This window comes from Hippocampus comes, unplaced genomic scaffold (assembly GCF_001891065.2).
Source record: "Hippocampus comes isolate QL1 unplaced genomic scaffold, H_comes_QL1_v1.1 scaffold174, whole genome shotgun sequence".
In the NCBI taxonomy this organism is placed as follows: domain Eukaryota; kingdom Metazoa; phylum Chordata; class Actinopteri; order Syngnathiformes; family Syngnathidae; genus Hippocampus; species Hippocampus comes.
The window spans coordinates 942325-960002 of record NW_017805983.1 but is presented as its reverse complement, the minus strand read 5'-3'; the positions used below and the strand labels follow the sequence as shown (position 1 = coordinate 960002).

The window sequence follows — 17678 nt, the reverse complement described above, 5'->3', positions numbered from 1 at the left end:
TACCAAAGGCCCGGCGGACCGGTGCCGGTCCGCGGACCGGCGGTTGGGGACCCCTGCCTTAAGGCAACACAGTCTCACAAAATTACAAAAAGCCACCCTACACACCTGGAGGTGAGCGATTGTCTTTCCAAATGCTTTCCTCTGCAACACGTAGTTCCTGGTTTCTTCAAACATAAACTCGCAGCTTGCGACGGCCATGTCGGCGATCACCAGACGCTCCTGAACACAGATCACAACATTACAAATTAGATTAAGCCAACATGCAAAAACAGCGTGCAGACTAGAGCGGGCACTTGCCTGCGGCAGCTCATTCATCAAGTAGTAGAAACCTTTGTTGAGTTCGCCTAATAGGCTCTCCGCTGGGAGTCGTACATCCTCAAAGAAAAGTTCAGCGGTGTCCTTGAGAAGATGATGATGACAGGTAATACAAGCGCTGGCATGTCAGAGGGGAAAGACAATCTTCATCAAATGTGCGGTCTTAAGTACCTGTGCCTTTAGGCCAATCTTTTCCAACTTGCGCCCTTTGTGGAAGCCACTCATGCCATCCTCTATCAGAAAGAGACTGATGCCGTGGGCTGCTGTCTTTGCCTCACGGTCGGTCACGGCCACCACCACCACCAGGTCGGCCATCCAGCCGTTGGTGATGAACACCTGCACAGGTTGACCAGGTCACTCTGAGATGCAATACATCAAGCACATCGTCTCCCCCAAGCAGTACAGTTTCATTGTAATGGGTCCTAAATCCAATCCAATCTATCCATTCTCAAAACTGCCATCATCCATCCAAATTCCACAGTCTAATTGACCATGAAAATGAACAAGAGACTTTTGCAAAATTTACTGGAAATTTTATTGTCCACTATATCTGAAGTGAACTGAATTGGATCCCAGGACAAAAAAAAAAAGAAAAAAACATGTTACCTGTCTTTTGCCTTCCTTGGAGACATTATTACCTTGTTGCCATTCAGGATCCAATCGCTGCCATCACGCTTGGCGTATGTCCGCACACCTTGAAGATCACTGAAAAGGTCATGAACCCCATGACTCAGGGCACCGAGCAAGCCATATTGTATTGTTCAAACCAGAGAAAGTGTGCTATGTGTACCACGAATGATATGCTAGTTTCCACAAGTGGTAAGCAGAAGAATGACTAAATTAAATGTTGATACTGGAATACAGTGGAACCTCTAGTTACAAATGACCCTCTTTACCTAAAATTTGAGTTATGTATGCAGTTTTCATGAAAAGATGACCTCTTTATATATGTACTATTTTCAATATCAGAACAGTCTTGGCATGGACAAGTTATTATGGAAGAAGAAATGTAGAATTAGGAGCTGTCATCCTCTTCTCCTTTCCCCCCCTCCTCTGGTAAAGTTAATGAGCATATTTCTTTTTTAACCATTTTATTTCTTAATAATGTGATGTGTTTTACTTGTTTCTAAATTGCAATACTTATTTTAAACAACATACTAGTGGGGGAAAAAAAGGTAAATATAACTTCATTTTGGGACTGCAACAGATTAATTCCATCTCCATTCATTTCAATTGGCAGCGCCACCTCAATTTATGAATGTTTCAAGTTACAAATGGGCTCAAAGAACCAATTAAGTTTCTAACTAGAGGTTCCATGTGTTATAAACAGTCCTGACCTGCCCGCTCCTGGCTCAGTCATGGCAATGGCGCAGATGCACTTTCCAGCGGCCATTTTGGGAATAAAATGTTCAATCTGCTCCTTGGTGCCATAGTTGATTATGTAAGGCATGACAATGTCAGAGTGAAGCGCAAAACCAGGTCCTGAACAGTTTGAGTACATTCTGGTGATAGAAAACAAAGAGAGGGTACATGAGAAAAAGATGTCATTTTCATCTGATGTCTTTAATGGTTTTTTTTTTTTTTCCTCTTACTGTTCCTCCCACGTGATAGCTGCTGAGAGCAGGTCCCCGCCAATGCCGCCGCATTCTTCTGGTGTCATAACTCCCAAAAGGCCTTGCTCACCGGCCTTTTCCCACACCTCCCTGCTCACCTGACCAGCCTTCTCCCACTCCTTGTGATGTGGCACGACCTCCTCTTGAAAGAAGCGGCGCACACTCTGCCTGAAGAGGTCATGGTCTTCGTTGAAAATACGGCGAGTCCCGATGTCCATAAGGGTCTTTGCTTTGGATGTCTCTGGACGAGACGAGGGGACCGGCTGACCAAGTTCATGGGCACCATTGTGCTGCAATCTGGGTGCAAGAGTCCAGTATTTCAAAATAAAAAACAGTGGACCACCGGACAACCTCAAATTGAGATGATTCTCTATGGACAATACCATAGGCTTCAACAAAACTGAATTGCTTTCTTCTTGCAGATATGCATAGACTGTCAACATCTTGTGATGAATATGACATTTGCAGAGGAAAAAGCAGCGTTTTGGAACTGGTTATCTTCACCTATTCAGGTTTGACATCTGAGGCTGTCACATAAGATTTGCTATTCAAATCTAACGTAGACATTACCAAATTACTGATCTTTGTAACATCATGCAACGCTTGAAATTGCAACACAGAAACTGGTTGAGTTTCAACATTTACTGTGTGTCCTCATTGGGGTAACAGATGAGCGGGAGCTGAATTTCGACCAGTCACCAGACAATCACACAGCACAAACAGGTAAAGAACCATTTCCACTCACATTCACACCAATAGAGTAATGTAACCCAGAAGGCATGTCTTTCCAGGAACAACCATTTGCGCTCAGAATGAATCACAACTAGGGACAATTTACACTGTAAATTTTACAGTGTTTCATTAACCTGCCATGCATATTTTTGGGAATTGGGGGGTGGGCACACTAGACGGAGAAAACCCACGCAGGCACGGGGAGAACATGCAAAATCCACACAGGAAGGTCAGAGCCGGAATCGAATCCTGCACCTCTGCACTGTGAAGCGAACATGCTAACCGGTCTTCCACCGTGCCGCCCCTTTCCACACTAGTATGGGGGTAAATATGCAAACTCCATCCAGGAGGACACCTTGTACATTGAGAATATTTTTTAAAATACTCCAGAACATAAGCATGAAACCTAATGTTTTCTGATCTTACTAACAAAATGAAATATTCCGATCACTTTTTGTTCTTTTGTCCCCCGCCCCTCCAAAAAGTAAAGTCTTAACTTTGAATAAGAAAATTATTTTTAATCATACGCCGACATGTGGCTAAAACCAGCCCTCAAAATATGAATGATATCATATCAGGTTCTCAGAAGGTCTTGCGTGAAAGTGTGTTAGAGGTCGCTGAGACCTACGTGACAAACATAGAGACACAATCGAAGATAATGATAAGGAGCAGTGGTTACAAAAACAAATATATGCACTGTACTCGGTAACGGATTTTTCTTGGACACATTTCTCTTGTACTGCATATTAATTAGGCAACATTTACCTTGCTGCAGCCGACGGCAGAATCTGTGCTGACCGAGTGATTTGTTTATAGTCACAGCGTAATAGTTTGATTAGATTTCTGACAAACATAATCGAAAAAAACTATCCGACAGGTTAGACGCTGAAACAAACTCAAGACACATCTGTTCGTATATGCTGGTAAGACACATCACTCTGTTTTAATGCTGTCTGTTCTGTTGGTTTTCTTTCTTTCTTTTCTTTTTTTCAATAGCATCCAAATTAAATGTAACCATAAATAACCGCACATATAGTGTAGTTTTACTAATCAATACGTTGAGGAAGTTGTGTCATTTTAAAACACGACAGAGTGAGACCTCTTTTTAACGCAATTTTCTTCTTCTGACATGAATACAGAACACATCTTGGGTTAAACTCAACTCCCGAGCCTGGAGCTCACCACCGGCATTGCATCATTGCCAGGCTTTTTGACCATGGCGTCACAAGTACTTGCGGGTGGTAAAATTTGCAATTATTTAAAAAAAAAAACATGCATACATTTTGTGATCGATTCGTTTGCGTTTACCCACCCATAAGAATTACTGGTTGCACCTAAATAATTTATACATTTAAAATTATTGCACATAAAAGTTACAGAACAATTCACCTAAATACATGTTTTAAACAAAGTGTACTCATTTCTACTCCATTTTTATATGGATAGATGGATCTCTTTAACTCAGTGATTCCCTCACATACCTACTAGAGGGCGCCAGCGTACCAGTAGTGTGTACGCGTACTGTACCACGCTTTGAGAATCACTTTCACTTATATAGAATTACTGTACGCTTTCCCATGTTCACAGTCTCGACTTTTGCATGATCTTATTGTCTTTTAGTGCCACATGGGAACAGTTAAACTTTTTCCAGGTACGTATTTCGTCTTCACGAAACTTCATGTTCCCAAAACACATTTCAAACATAGTGACAGTACAGTATTTCTTTTTGTTGCAAAAGTCCTCTGCTCCCCTACCTAGATGAAGCGACTTTTAAATACTTGAAAAGCCTCCATTCACTGTGAGTGCCTTTTCAGACACTTTAACTCCATGTTTTAGGTACATTAAAATCATTTTTTACTCACTGCACAGGTGTATATCAATAAATTATATGATGGCAAGCTCAATTTATTTTGCCGCTTGAATTAAAAAAAGTGAAACTCATAGCCAGTGCATCACATTACATTCTAAATATAGAGTACACACATTCACTATACACAGAAGGAAATATTGCCTGATGCAATTTTTTAAAAATAGTTTTGATTACAGATTAATAAATAAAATCACCACATAAACCAATCATCCACTTTCTAAAGTGGTTGTCCCTGTGCTCAAATGGAGCGAATCCCAGCTGCCTTTATGTGAAACGTGGGGTACACTTTGCACTGGTCGCCAGCCACTTACAGACTAAATTGTACCATTTGAAGATTTATAATACATAACAATACCATTTCTTTTCTATCTAGAAATAGGATAAGACTTTGCCTTCTGGAATGTATTTTCCATTATTCATCTGCTAAATTTGACTTTTACTTTATTAATTGAACAACTGAAATAAATTCACTCTATACAGTATAGTCTGCTGATGTAATCTAACCGTGTGTTGCAATTTCTCTCTTGCTCTGAAAGTGTGAATGAAAGATCAAAAACAAACTGAGCTGGGATGTACTTTGGAAAAGTTTATTCTGCAGTGAACAGAATGAAAATAAATAACTGTTTTCAGGGAGGTGGGACACTTTGGCGGTCAGTCCACTGCCTTTGTCCAGGACCTTTGGCACTACTGGGCCAGTGATGGCTCGACTGAATGAGGTGGCAGTGGGAAGGGAGGGATCGACCCTCACTTGATGAGCGGTCACCCCTGCTCCCCCGTTTCCTCACCTCATGCGGCGAGTGGAGAGACACGCCCCCGGTGGGATGTTTAGTGATGTGGTCTACACTGGAAAGGGGATGTCGCGAGAGAGGAGGGTTGAAACGGAAAGGAAAACAAAATAAAACAAGTTGGGTTCGCTTCAACATCCCTTGAACAAAGTCCTTGTCTTTTCTTGTTGGTCTTCCTCACAGTGTCCGATGTCCTGAACACGCTCCTGCTGCGTGCTGCTTACACAGACATGATGTGCTTGACGAAAGCTGCAAAAGGAATAGGGAGAAGAGCTTTAACCCTAGAAAGAGAATGACGACGTATATGCCGTGCTATCCCAGGAAACGTACCCTCATAGTGCACACTTCCGTTCTCATCCTCCTGGCCGGCCATGAGGGCATCAATCTCGGTCTCGTTCAACTTCTCTCCTGTTGGACGACACGGCTCCATGTCACAAATGGGATGGGCATTTCAATGCTTTCGTATTGATTTGAGATGGGCCTCACCCAGGGTGGACAGCACAATGCGCAACTCAGCACCCATGACGGTGCCGTTGCCCTCCTTGTCAAAGACGCGCAGACCCTCAACATAGTCGTCATAGGTACCCTTGGGCAGAGCGTCCACCTGTTTCAGCATGGGCAGGAAGGTGTCAAAGTTGATCCTCTTGTTGGCCATGTCTGCAGGTGGTGTGACAAGTGGAGGGGCATTAAGTACGCACACTCGTTTGTCTGACAAGAAATTCACGAGAGGTTGAGGTCTTACCATCTGCGGTGGGGTTGCCCAGGATCTTGACGACATCCTTGTTGGTGGGGTTCTGGCCCAGAGCGCGCATAATGTCGGCCACCTGGTTGTAGGCCACCTGGCTGTCACCAATTCTGTCGAAGAGACCAAAGGCCTCTTTGAAGTCTGAGCAGGAGAGAACATGGGGATTTTTTTTACACCCACTGGGGTTCCAATTAAAAAAAAAACAAATTTTACTTGATATCAATGTTTGCCACCATGGCAGCTATGTGGCGCCATGCTGGCTTGCAGACTAAGTGGAAGCGGAGGTGATCTATTTTTGTCCATCAGAGCGTCTCGCTGGATGACGCTTTTATGTTATTTTGCAACTAGCGAGTGTCGCAACAGCTGTAGCACACACACCACTGCAACCCTCCTCCGTTGCTCCCCATGAAGGGGGGAGGAGGTGCAAACTGATACCCCCCCCCCAACAATTGCCATATAGAGGCATGGCAACACTTGTGGTAAACTTAAAATGCTGACTGGGGACTTCAGGGTGGCGGCAAATAAATCTAAGACCACAAACGCGGCGATCTTGTTTCCCCTCAACGATCATCGCATTATTGAATGAAACATAGGGCAAGGTTTCAATTGCGGCGAGGATCAAAATTGGGATTTCCTGACTGTAAGGTGACCTTGCTCATCGAGTCAGGATGTGAAACCTTGACTCTGGGTATTAACAGTGCGGCTCACAGGGAGAGGCCATGTCAGCTCAGAATAGAAATAACTAACATTCCCATGGCAACTGGCGCAGATTACTGTTAATGGGGACCATGACAAATGGCAATTGAACAATCTTCCTCACTTACCCTCAATTTGATCCGCTGTGAACTCGGTCTGTGACGGAAATTCATACAAACACACACAAAAAGACACAGAGACGTGTATAAAACAAATGTAACCATTAGAACACAAACATCAGATGCTCACTTGATAAAATAAACCGTCTATAACTATAAAAATTACATTTACTTTTGAGCATTTTCACTTACATGTCGACATCATCACGCAGAGCAACTAAAACATGTCAATTGCAATTTCTTGTCTCTATAATTTCTTTCCCATCCAAATTAATACAAAAGCAACAGTAACTGTATTGGTACCATAGCCCCAACCGAAAAGATGCACCACCCAAGTGAGTACACACCATGTTGGAGAGCTGGAGATGCAGGAGAGGAACGAAAAAAAAGAGGCCAAAGTCCTGAGACAGAGTGGTCCTGAGCCTTGGCTCGAGCGCTCTCTTATTTGTTCCAGGCCTGTGATGTCACACATGGTAATGAGGCGACTCAGATGACACACTGGGAGATCTTTAACTTTCTTAGGGCAAACAGAGAGGTGAGCGGCACGGCCAGGCAGTGGTAGCAGCAGGCCTTTAGAAGGGGGCGGGGCTATTTTTAGGATCAACACATTGAGCCTTAATATTTGAAAGCATTTTAAACTGCGGTTTTAAACTGTAAAATTATTGGATGGCATTTGCTTTTGTCTCATTTCCAAGATGCAATCAGAAATTTCATCGTGAAAATTTATCAAACCTGTGCAGCCTAGTGACTCTCTTCAGAGGGCCTCCACACCCAGAGAGATTGTTTACACCTTTTATTAACCTCAGGGAGATGGATCCTCTTCTTGCAATGAATTACAACCACACTCAAGACTGCAGGGTAACCATTCATTTACATCACTTTGTCGAAGTCATATACTGTATGTCTGACATGTTCAGGAACCTTAAAATGTAGCGAGAATACCCAAGTTGAACGGCTTGCAGAAGTTTCCTTCACCACCGCCAGCGCTCTCCATGGTGCTGAGATGCAGTCTGTGACTGCTGGAATCATCCTCTACTGTGGGTGATGTCTTCAATCTGTCTTAATTGGACATATTCAGTAAAATCAGATTTAAAAAGGCCCTTGTATGCAGTTGCAGTTGAGTCGGAGAACCATTCATACAGACAAGAGTGATGTATTGTAATGATGACAAAGCCTCGCCATCGCACGTACAACATACATATGTAATGCCAAGAGAAGTGCATTTGTATGAAAGGGTGAACCCATTTAGGACATGCCCCTGCACAGATGAGCTCTATTTTTAACTATTCCTGTGTGAGGTGTTTGGTTTCTTAGATGGGGGGAAGCAAACTCTCCTCTTGCTTCTCAGGCATGGCCCCCTCCTGCCCGAGCATGCAGACGACCCCCACCCCTACACATGTGACACGGAGAAGGCCCAAGGAATAAAAAAAGAGCTGTGGCATTGTGTCGCAGTGTGGCGTTTGGGTGAGTCTAAAGTGTGAGCCTTATTTGGGAAAGAGAGCTGGGGAGCCATACACGATGTTGCACGGGCGAAGCGACATACAAGACAAGACGTGACCCAATCGCTGAGAAGTCATCTTGGATGAAAGTGCTTTCACTCCCTGACCTAACTGTTAATGCAGTCATTATTTTCTAATATTTGGCAATCCCATTTGAATCAAGCCTAATCAACATTAAATTTAACCATCAAATTAACATAGCCTGAATAGTGCAAATTAATTCTTGCCATGCGGACCATTGCTGCCTCCCTCTGGCGGTTTGCGCCACTGCACAAGAACAACAAGAGTTGCTGTGACAAATCACTTATTTATTACTTAGACAGTGCAAAGGATCCATCGATGAGAGAGCATGATTACCAAATGGACAACAGAGAAATCCTCAGACGACTCAAACTGTTGGCCCCCCAAAATAATACAGAACAATCTTTCCATTATGTTCTGACTATTATGGGGTGTGTAGTGAATTTATTAGCAGAAGGAAAGTGAGCTGGGAAAACGCAGAAATCTCACATCCAGTCTTGGTATGTCACCGCAGGATACGTATCTGTTGGCAAATCACACCTCGAAGGCTGGGAATCGTGCTTGCATTGGCTGCAGGAGGTCGGCCAAAAAGTAGATTGTACCTGCCATGCCTACAGGAAGTGACACAAGCGGGCGAAGCCAAGTAAGCGACTCTTCCTTTTACAGTGGTACCGTGAGAAACACGTTTAATTTGTGTTGCATTTACACCATTGACTGACAACACTCAGATTTCACATCATCTTTCCCCATTGAGATGAATGGAATTGTCCCTAGGCGTGATTGTGAGTCTGACTGGTAGTTTGTTTATCTGTGCCTTGTAATTGGCTGGCAACCAGTTCAGGGTGTACCCCATCTACCGTCCAAAGACAGCTGTAATAGGCTCCAGCACGCCTGAGACCCTCACGAGGATAAGCGGCTCGGATAATGGATTGAACGGATAAACAACATGACACCATGCAATAGAATATTGAGAATTAAACTCTGCATCATGATTAATAATTAGTGACACCTTTTGGTGTGTGCAACTTGGCCACCGGGAAGAAGTATTACATAGTCATGCAGGCAGAAAAGAATACCAGTTTTTAAAAAAAGATATCATGGCCCAATAAGTTGCTCTTTTTTGGCAGAGGATAAAGAATATATGCATGTGAGTATTGTCATACTGTCTGCCTAAATATATAGTTCCACTACAAAATTATGAGGTTGTTTTATAGAGACAAAATCTGATTGTATTTGTTTTGGTGTTCAGTTTGACAATAATAAATGGGAGTTCGGTTTTTAGTAAAAACCACTTCTTGTTGTGTAGTGACTCACCACTGTTTTCATAGCACAATATTTTGGCACTCATACCTTCGAGAAGTGAGAAGGGCGTATCTGGTGTTCTGCAGCCATGCGAGCCATAGTTCATGCACCAGTCTGCAAACTGAACAAGAAAAGAAAACATCTCAGTGACAGTTATCCTGAAGAGTATGTTGTGCGCCACGCTGTATATTTCAGGAAGCTACTTATGTGGGTCAGGAGCACATCATTGACATGTACAAACCATGCAGGCTCTGTAAAGATGCTTGGGGTCCTGTGTTTGACGGTACAGAGCCAGGAAAGTGTAAGCGTTGCCTGCCGCGCCATGACACAACCCGTAGCCTTTCTTCAGCAATCCCCAGCGCCACACAACCTCGCCACACTGCAGAGCATCCTCCAGATACTGAGAATCACCGAACACCTGGAACGTCCAAATTTACTCATTCAGTTTGACCACAACATGGAGAGGATTATTCTGGTCTGCTGGTCCCCCTCTTTGGAATGACCTTCCGCTGAACGTTAGGCAAGCACCCTCACTGTCAATCTTTAAAACTCATCTTAAAACTCAATTTTTATTTTTTGACTTTTGACTTAGCATGAGACTTAATTTTTAGTTTGACTGTTTTTGTGATTTCTACTGTCCTCATTATTAATTTATTGCTTTGTTGTTGTATGAATTATTCATGCTCCATGTACAGCACTTTGTATACAGTGGTGTTTTTTTTTAAAGTGCTGTATAAATACAGTTGAGATATTTTTCATATATTTTCTTTTCTTTCTGAAGAGCATTCATGTACTTTGTGCACCGAAATTCCCTCCCCCAACACGAGTCTCACATTCCGCATCCCAACTATGCAATTAATTCCACAACATATCAGATCAGCCACAGCTCTTCAGTATTCACCCGCAAAACCTACAGAAACTGTAATTGATGCTAGAAATGCAACTCAGCATTCACCTTATGTGCCTGCAGGAGCATGTAGATGACGCCCGGGGATCCGTGGCACCAGTGCACCAGCAGGTCCCGACCATCTCCCACGCAGGGAGGGTAGTTCCCAGAGGGGAACTTGAGATGACAGACGTAGTCCACGCTGGGTTTGACCACCCTGCGAACGTTCTCCTCACCCGCAACAAAGCCAGACTGCCCAGGTCAAAGAAGGTAAGAGTCAAAATAGGAGGGTTCTTGTTATGCTAACAACAGAATGATGGTTCCTTTACCTGCATGAGGTAATAATAGATGCCAGCCAATCCGTGTGCGGCGCCGACATATTGTTCATTGTACCACTCATACATCAGGGGGCTTTGATTCTGGACATGAAATTTCCGACTGAGGTGTTCGCCTGATGCCAGGATTGCCTCACTGATCTGATGGAGAATATGAAACATGGCGGCTAATCGGTGACTATTTGAAGGAGGAGCTCATAAAGGTGAATGATGATAATTTGCCACCTGCTGGATGTGCTGCAAAGGAATTCTGTCCGTACCCAGCTGCTGGTTGATGAAGATTAGAGAATAGAGGTAACCCACCCGACCGTAGAGGAGCTCGTCAGGCATCCCGCCAGAGCCTTTTACGACAGTCTGCTGATACTGCAGCAGTCTGCAAGAGGTGAATATGAGAGTGAAACACCTATAAACAAACCCGTTTGGCACTTTGTGATGGTTTGCATGACTATTCCAAAGTCCAACTGAAAAGCTGACAGTGAACTGAAATATTGTGGTGTTCATTCAAATATTGAAATAGAATTTGAGACTTGGTTTGATTTTGTTCAGAAATATGGAAGGAGGAGGTTAACATGACAAATATAATTTGGGAATTTTATTGTGTAAACTTGGCTCATGAGAATAGTTTGAGGAATATGTATATTGTACATTTGGGCTTTGACTACCTTTTAGGACATTGCAGTGAAAGAAAGACACATTTTCAGTGAGCCAAATATATGATGTGGTGACTTCTGAGGCAATAGGGGAAAAAAATATGCTTTTCTTCACAAACCGTGAAATTGCTAGCTTGTCTTGAGCTGACTTTTAAACATGTTCTTGCATGCATAGCAACAAAACCCTCAGGTGCTCCCTGCGCTAATGTGTGCTTGATACACAGAGAGGAGACAGGGAGAGGACATAAATTGTTTATCATGTAAAAGAGTGTCAATTAATTAAAATAAAAGTGATTCTTCTTAATTTGGGTCACTATGATCATGATATGAGGTTTTCCATTTGTTTTCATCTTTTCAAACAGCAACACTGACCTTCTGATGCATTCGTCGGCCTCTCCGGGCCTTTGCAGCCGGTGGTACACTGCAGCGGCCACAGCCAACGGCCCTGTGTCACCACAAAGGAAAGTGACGTCATGGCGGCGGGTCAGACACTTCAGACTGCGGCCCACGTGTTCCAGAGCCTTCTGGAGGAATGCTGGTTGGTTGAAGATACGGTGCATGTGCAAATAGAGCAATGCAATGCCTGAACAAAGAAACAAACACCAAATAGACACCGGGCCTTCGAGAATGCACATTTTGATGTGAAGTACCTGCTTGCTGTTTCGAAGTGGCTATTGCGTCTTATATCTTCACCGTACAACTATTTTTGAAAAAATAAAGCAAACGTTTTTGGGGTATATCTGGTATTGCAACCTCAAACAAGTTTTTGTCATCGTTTCTGTCCAGGTCCATTGCTTTTCTTTTGCCACCTAGAAGTACACTGGCCCTAAGCACCCGAAGGTCACAACATATTTATCCATTTCAAAATCACTGTATTGTGTATTATCATATGCATTAATCTGTTGTGTATGACTATTATAATCCGATTAGGGCCAAATAAATTTCCGATGCTTTCCGACTTTCAGACGTCACTGTACCTGCCCACCCGGTGTAAGTGGTGCAATCTTTTTTTTCGGCAGTCTTAAGCCCGTTCTCCATGACAGCCAAAAGCTCGTCGATCTTGCTGTTCAGTCGCTGCGCAAACGCAGACGTCAGCTGAAAAAGGCATACGTCTGAATAGATTTATTAAAAACACAGACATAAACGCAGTAACATTCCCAAAGTGAGTGGAGTACCTTGCCATGGGCGTCAAAAAGCGACTGCGTGAGCTCAGGGCTCCCGTCAAAGTCAGGATAGGGATTCCTCAAGGCTCTCGTGTCCATTTCTTTGACAGGATGCTTAAAAAAAGCAAAACAACTCAAAACCTTTCAGTATGAAGGAGCATCTGTAAAATAATAACAATTAGAAACACACCCACCTACGAGCTAATAGAGCTAAAGCGCTGCCTTAGGCCAACACACGGAATACGTTGACAAGCACAATATTTTTAAGAAGAAATTAGTCATTCAATATTGTCGTTGAAAGCGACGTGATTGCACAGCAACGGATTTCACTGCGCACCGCGAATGTTTACGTCCGATCTTCCTCATCTCCCCAACCCTGAGAGGATTGGAGCATACGGGAACTATGCTGCCCTCACCGGGTAGAGAAGAGGCACTACACGGGAGGTCGTGCTGTTCAAACAAATACACTATTTTAAAACACTGCGAACACAGGAAACGGTAATTAAAAAGTAATTTGTGGTCGTACAGTTGAGCAAAAGAAAGTACACAAATTAGGAATATTCCGTTGTGTAATTTCAAGCAGTGCCAGGCCCCTCTTCCAAGGTGCCCTATTGCATAATGCAGTTTTAAGTAATTGATCAGTGTTTATTTTCCCTTTAAGTGATTATAATGAGAGAAAAAAGTACACAACAAGCGCATTGACTGAATAGGAGACCTTAGTATTTTTTCAGGTGACACTTGGTGCAAAATGTTTGAATGCAGTTAATTCAATAAGGGGTTGACTGCTGCACTGGCCTTGCCACATTAGGTTTTGTTTTGCCTGCAGCTTGGCCCATGAAGAGCACAGCACGAAACATAGCAATACATATGATTATCAAGCAGTATTTTAGTGCTTAAGTCAAAGGGTACACTCATTAATTTTTGAGCCGTGTGCAGGAAATTCTCCCTGATGACTTATGCAACCTTGTCTTTCAAAAATGCAAACAAAGCCAGGAGTTTGAGCAGCAACGAATTTACGAGAGTCATCATGGTCAGTCCTTTGTTTTTTTTCTGTTTACCTCTGTGTTTTCCCGTTCCCACTTCTCATTTCCATATCAATTGAGTGGACTGCAAGTGGGCGAAGGCGGTAGTCATGTGATCCAGTGTATTTAGTCTCTGCTCATCTACCCTGGGACGGTTTTACCTTGCCTTGAGAGATGGGATGGAAATGAGACCAAGACTGTGACAATATTCCGAAATGGACCTTGAGGCTTGATTAGAGCTCTATGACTGAGCTGACTGACTTACTGGGCCAATGGTGAAAACGATCATGAGGGCGAAACATCAAATGCCTATATTGATCAACCGTTGTTACATCGTGACTCTCACTCTACATCGTGCAATGTTTCTGTGACGAATAATAACATTTCTAAGGTTGTTTAACACTCACCAAATATTATGATTCTCAATCACCGCTTTTTCCTTGGACGCCAGAGCCTTGATAATAGCATGGGCAGCACATGCACTTTCAAAGTAGTCTCATCGAACTCCAAATACAAGCCTGACCAGTCAACTGCCAAGTTGTAGCCTCCAGCATATTCAGTGACTCCATTTGCAATAAAGAAAAAAGCATAAAACAAAGTTGGTGTCAGACTTCCTGCTTCTTGCAGTTTTACAAGGGTGTCCTTTTTCCTTCAAGGACTGCATATTAAAACAAAGGACACAAGGGCCACAGCAATCATATATACTGTGAATGTATATATATATACACACACACACACACACACACATACACACACATACACACACATATATATATATATATAGGGGCGGTCCGGTAGTCCAGTGGTTAGCACGTCGACTTCACAGTGTGGAGGTACCGGGTTCAATTCCAGCTCCGGCCTCCCTGTGTGGAGTTTGCATGTTCTCCCCGGGCCTGCGTGGGTTTTCTCCGGGTACTCCGGTTTCCTCCCACATTCCAAAAACTTGCATGGCAGGCTGATTGATCACTCTAAATTGTACCTAGGTGTGGGTGTGGGCGTGCATGGTTGTTCGTTTCTGTGTGCCCTGCGATTGGCTGGCAACCAATTCGAGGTGTCCCCCGCCTACTGCCCGAAGAAAGCTGGGATAGGCTCTAGCACCCCCCGCGACCCTAGTGAGGATAAAGCGGTTCGGAAGATGAATGAATGAATATAAATATATAAATACATACACACACACTCAACACACACACACACACACACACACACACACACGGAGAGAGAGAGAGAGAGAGAGAGAGAGAGAGAGAGAGAGAGAGAGAGAGAGAGAGAGAGAGAGAGAGAGAGAGAGAGAGAGAGAGAGAGAGAGAGAGAGAGAGAGAGAGAGAGAGAGAGAGAGAGAGAGAGAGAGAGAGAGAGAGAGAAATAAAATAAATATGCACAAATCAATGGTGATCTGAATTTAGCTGTGAGTTGGCCGTTAAAAAATGAACACCACTGCCTTAGTTGGACAACTGGAAGTGTTACATGTATTAGAATATTTATCATTATTAGTAATCAGAGCAGTTGTCAGGCGCATTGGGGATGTGGGTATCACAACACCCACACTTCTTTCATACCCACTCTTTGCACATTGCCACTCCTATAAAATAGCGTTGCGGGCCATGTCAGATGCTATTTTTGGTATATATGAGATGGGCTCAAAATTCCCCCCCTTGGCTGTAGCTTGAACACTCTTATTCTACAGTGTGGAAGCTAGGAATGAATCTAATAGTCCAGATGAATATCATGGCCAGAAAACCAGCCTTCACAGGACACTGACAAATGGTTTTGCTCCTAATTTGACCTCCGCTTGCTACACTGAGGAAGTGACTCAGCAGCTGTGGATATTGTGTCTTGGCCCCCTTTCATCTGCATCGCGAAGTTATTGAGCTCTAGTAAAAGACAGAATTAAAATGTGATCATCTACAGTACGTACCCCAACCCCTCCCAAGTGGATGATATCCATCTCTGTCTCTAGAAAAAAAAAGCCTGACAGCTGAGATAAAGAACATTCTGGCCCCTGACAAGCTGCCATGGCCCCATCTGTGGCTATGCTAAAAATACATACAGCCCCCCCATACTGTTCAACTGCAGTCTTGGGGTTAGAGGCTATAGCAGGGGGAGATATAATAATGAATAATGCATACAATACATTATTCGTTTTTAGTATGATTATTTTCATCTGTGCGTCCTCACCTTTTATCTAATGTTCATGATAGAAATCATGAATGCATAGGGGATGCGTGATTGGCACATCCGATTCACAATTCTGTGGTTCAGTTCCAGGCTCCGGCCTTCCTGTGTCGAGTTTGCATGTTCTTCCTGTGCTTGTGTGGGTCTTCAACGGAAACGCAACGCAGGCTTCCGAGGGATATGCAGAGGGTGGAGGCCAATACGTAATTGACACTGGGCATCCACAGCACAAAATAGCCCGATTACGCATTTACGGGCATGTGGGATTGAGGGGCATCAACTGTGAAAAACTCCCATCCACTTTCAAATGAGGGTTTCAAAGTATGGTTGGGGCTTCAAAGTAGGGTTTGAAACTCCGCTTAGGGTTTTCAAACTAGTGGTGTGTCAAGGGTGGGGTTGATGGGGATCCCCCCGACCCATTACAAATTTCGGGGGCATTCGCTGTGCTTTGTAAGCTAATGTGGCTTCCTCCCTCATTCCCCAAAACATGCATGCAGCTTCACTGAACACTCTAAATTGTATTTCGGTGTGGATGTGAGTATGAATGCTTGTTTGTGTGCTGCGACTGACAATAGCAGGCTCCAGCTCATCCGCAACCCAGTAATATGTAAATTGGTTGCTTTGATGCCAAAACGTTACGATCACATACTCAAACTGCCTTGAATGAACCTTCTCGCTGTGGTACCAATGGCTGGATCATTCGGCGGGGCGTTTACAATCTACAGCAACTCCGTCCACTAGATGGGCATATTGGCCTTATTTTTGTAATTTAACCTAATGGCCATCTTTTCTTTGAGCAGGGATACGTAGTGTCCTCTTTCTCCGCAATACTAAGCTAACTTCTTTTCGATGCTAAAAATCGTGGCCACCTTGGCATTTTCCTCCTTTCCCGCAGCCTTTCTGCAGAGTGGCCAAATGCTCCCAAAAGTTAGGGCACGTCTTCTTCTCCCGATTGGTTGATTCTGTGCAACAGGGACTGTTTAGCTTCCCTAATTGGAGAGCATATGCTACGACGTTCACATAGCCTCGCTGGTTGGACTTCATAAACAGGTAACTCATTAAAAGTAGGCAAGAGTTTGATGAGACCTCACACACATTGCAGAAAGGTTTATAAAAACACAGTGGGGGCAGTGTTTTGTGTGTGCGTGTGTGTGTTTGGGGGAAATTAAGATTCTCATCTGGGCCACAAACAATCTCAAACATTACCTGCAATATGGTGAGAAGAGAGAGAATCCATCCATCCATATATTTATACTACTTGTTCTCTATAGGGTTGCGGGCAGGGGCGTCACTAGGTTTCAAGAACAAGGGGGGCTTAGCCCCAAGGGGAACACAGCCCCTTTAGGGGGGTCCGGGGGCATGCCCCCCCGGGAGAAATTTTTTTCTACATTCTGTTAAAAATCCATCAATTCCGTGCACTTTGAGAGCAAAATGAAGAGGCTATGAAGAACTACACACATCACATTAGTATCCTCTTTACTATGATGGGGCTTCCTCCCCTGGACTTTAACTGGACTAGATCATAGAAATTATAAAGAGTTCAAAAGTTCAATCTTGGTTGTTCAAGGGAATTAGAAGGATGCCCGATAACATGACCTATATGACAGTAGGCCTATATTCCTCTCTACCAAAATGTATTAATATATGCTTAGCCCCCAGAAGACTATGTATTTTGAGATGTCTGCCGTGATATGCAATTTAAGTTAGTACAATGAGATGCAAAAGCTTCATCACTTTGGAAAAACACAAGTTT

At 43.5% G+C, this 17678-nt stretch overlaps 3 protein-coding genes across 8 annotated transcripts in view; all 3 read right to left on the bottom strand.

The window, feature by feature from the left end:
• acadl (acyl-CoA dehydrogenase long chain) overlaps nucleotides 1–3776 on the bottom strand; it is a 5971-nt gene extending 2195 nt beyond the window's left edge. The window contains exons 1-7 of the mRNA XM_019891142.1: nucleotides 3426–3776; nucleotides 1908–2225; nucleotides 1653–1817; nucleotides 954–1020; nucleotides 487–651; nucleotides 298–399; nucleotides 106–219 (exon numbers count right to left, since the gene is read on the bottom strand). Coding sequence (XP_019746701.1) covers nucleotides 106–219; nucleotides 298–399; nucleotides 487–651; nucleotides 954–1020; nucleotides 1653–1817; nucleotides 1908–2225; nucleotides 3426–3514 — 1020 coding nt within the window. The 5' untranslated portion in view covers nucleotides 3515–3776. The remainder of the gene's footprint in view (nucleotides 1–105; nucleotides 220–297; nucleotides 400–486; nucleotides 652–953; nucleotides 1021–1652; nucleotides 1818–1907; nucleotides 2226–3425) is intronic.
• The window catches only part of lancl1 (LanC antibiotic synthetase component C-like 1 (bacterial)), a 22036-nt gene extending 8908 nt beyond the window's left edge, over nucleotides 1–13128 (bottom strand). The window contains exons 1-10 of one of the 6 annotated variants that reach the window (XM_019891145.1): nucleotides 12926–13114; nucleotides 12744–12845; nucleotides 12546–12663; nucleotides 11941–12151; nucleotides 11144–11291; nucleotides 10913–11059; nucleotides 10653–10835; nucleotides 9939–10115; nucleotides 9746–9818; nucleotides 8930–9006 (exon numbers count right to left, since the gene is read on the bottom strand). In XM_019891145.1, the coding sequence (XP_019746704.1) occupies nucleotides 8930–9006; nucleotides 9746–9818; nucleotides 9939–10115; nucleotides 10653–10835; nucleotides 10913–11059; nucleotides 11144–11291; nucleotides 11941–12151; nucleotides 12546–12663; nucleotides 12744–12830 (1221 nt within the window). In that variant the 5' untranslated portion in view covers nucleotides 12831–12845; nucleotides 12926–13114. Of the gene's footprint in view, nucleotides 1–8661; nucleotides 9007–9745; nucleotides 9819–9938; nucleotides 10116–10652; nucleotides 10836–10912; nucleotides 11060–11143; nucleotides 11292–11940; nucleotides 12152–12545; nucleotides 12681–12743; nucleotides 12846–12921 lie in introns of those variants that run through there. The other 5 variants (XM_019891147.1, XM_019891146.1, XM_019891144.1 and 2 more) reach the window with 5 other exon arrangements.
• mylz3 (myosin, light polypeptide 3, skeletal muscle) lies at nucleotides 5097–7352 on the bottom strand. Its single transcript, XM_019891150.1, has 6 exons — nucleotides 7223–7352; nucleotides 6885–6912; nucleotides 6058–6201; nucleotides 5802–5972; nucleotides 5646–5723; nucleotides 5097–5564 (listed from the first exon to the last, which is right to left on the bottom strand). The coding sequence occupies exons 1-6, from the start codon at nucleotides 7223–7225 to the stop codon at nucleotides 5536–5538; spliced, it is 453 nt and encodes a 150-aa protein (XP_019746709.1). The 5' UTR covers nucleotides 7226–7352; the 3' UTR covers nucleotides 5097–5535.
• Nucleotides 13129–17678: the final 4550 nt, after the last annotated feature.

Excerpts from the sequence above, each read along its gene's own strand:
- mylz3 (XM_019891150.1), bottom strand. Across the intron at positions 5,973-6,057 it reads GGGCAACCCCACCGCAGATG|ACATGGCCAACAAGAGGATC; the intron begins GTAAGACCTCAA and ends CACCACCTGCAG. Across the intron at positions 5,724-5,801 it reads CATTGTGCTGTCCACCCTGG|GAGAGAAGTTGAACGAGACC; the intron begins GTGAGGCCCATC and ends GTCGTCCAACAG.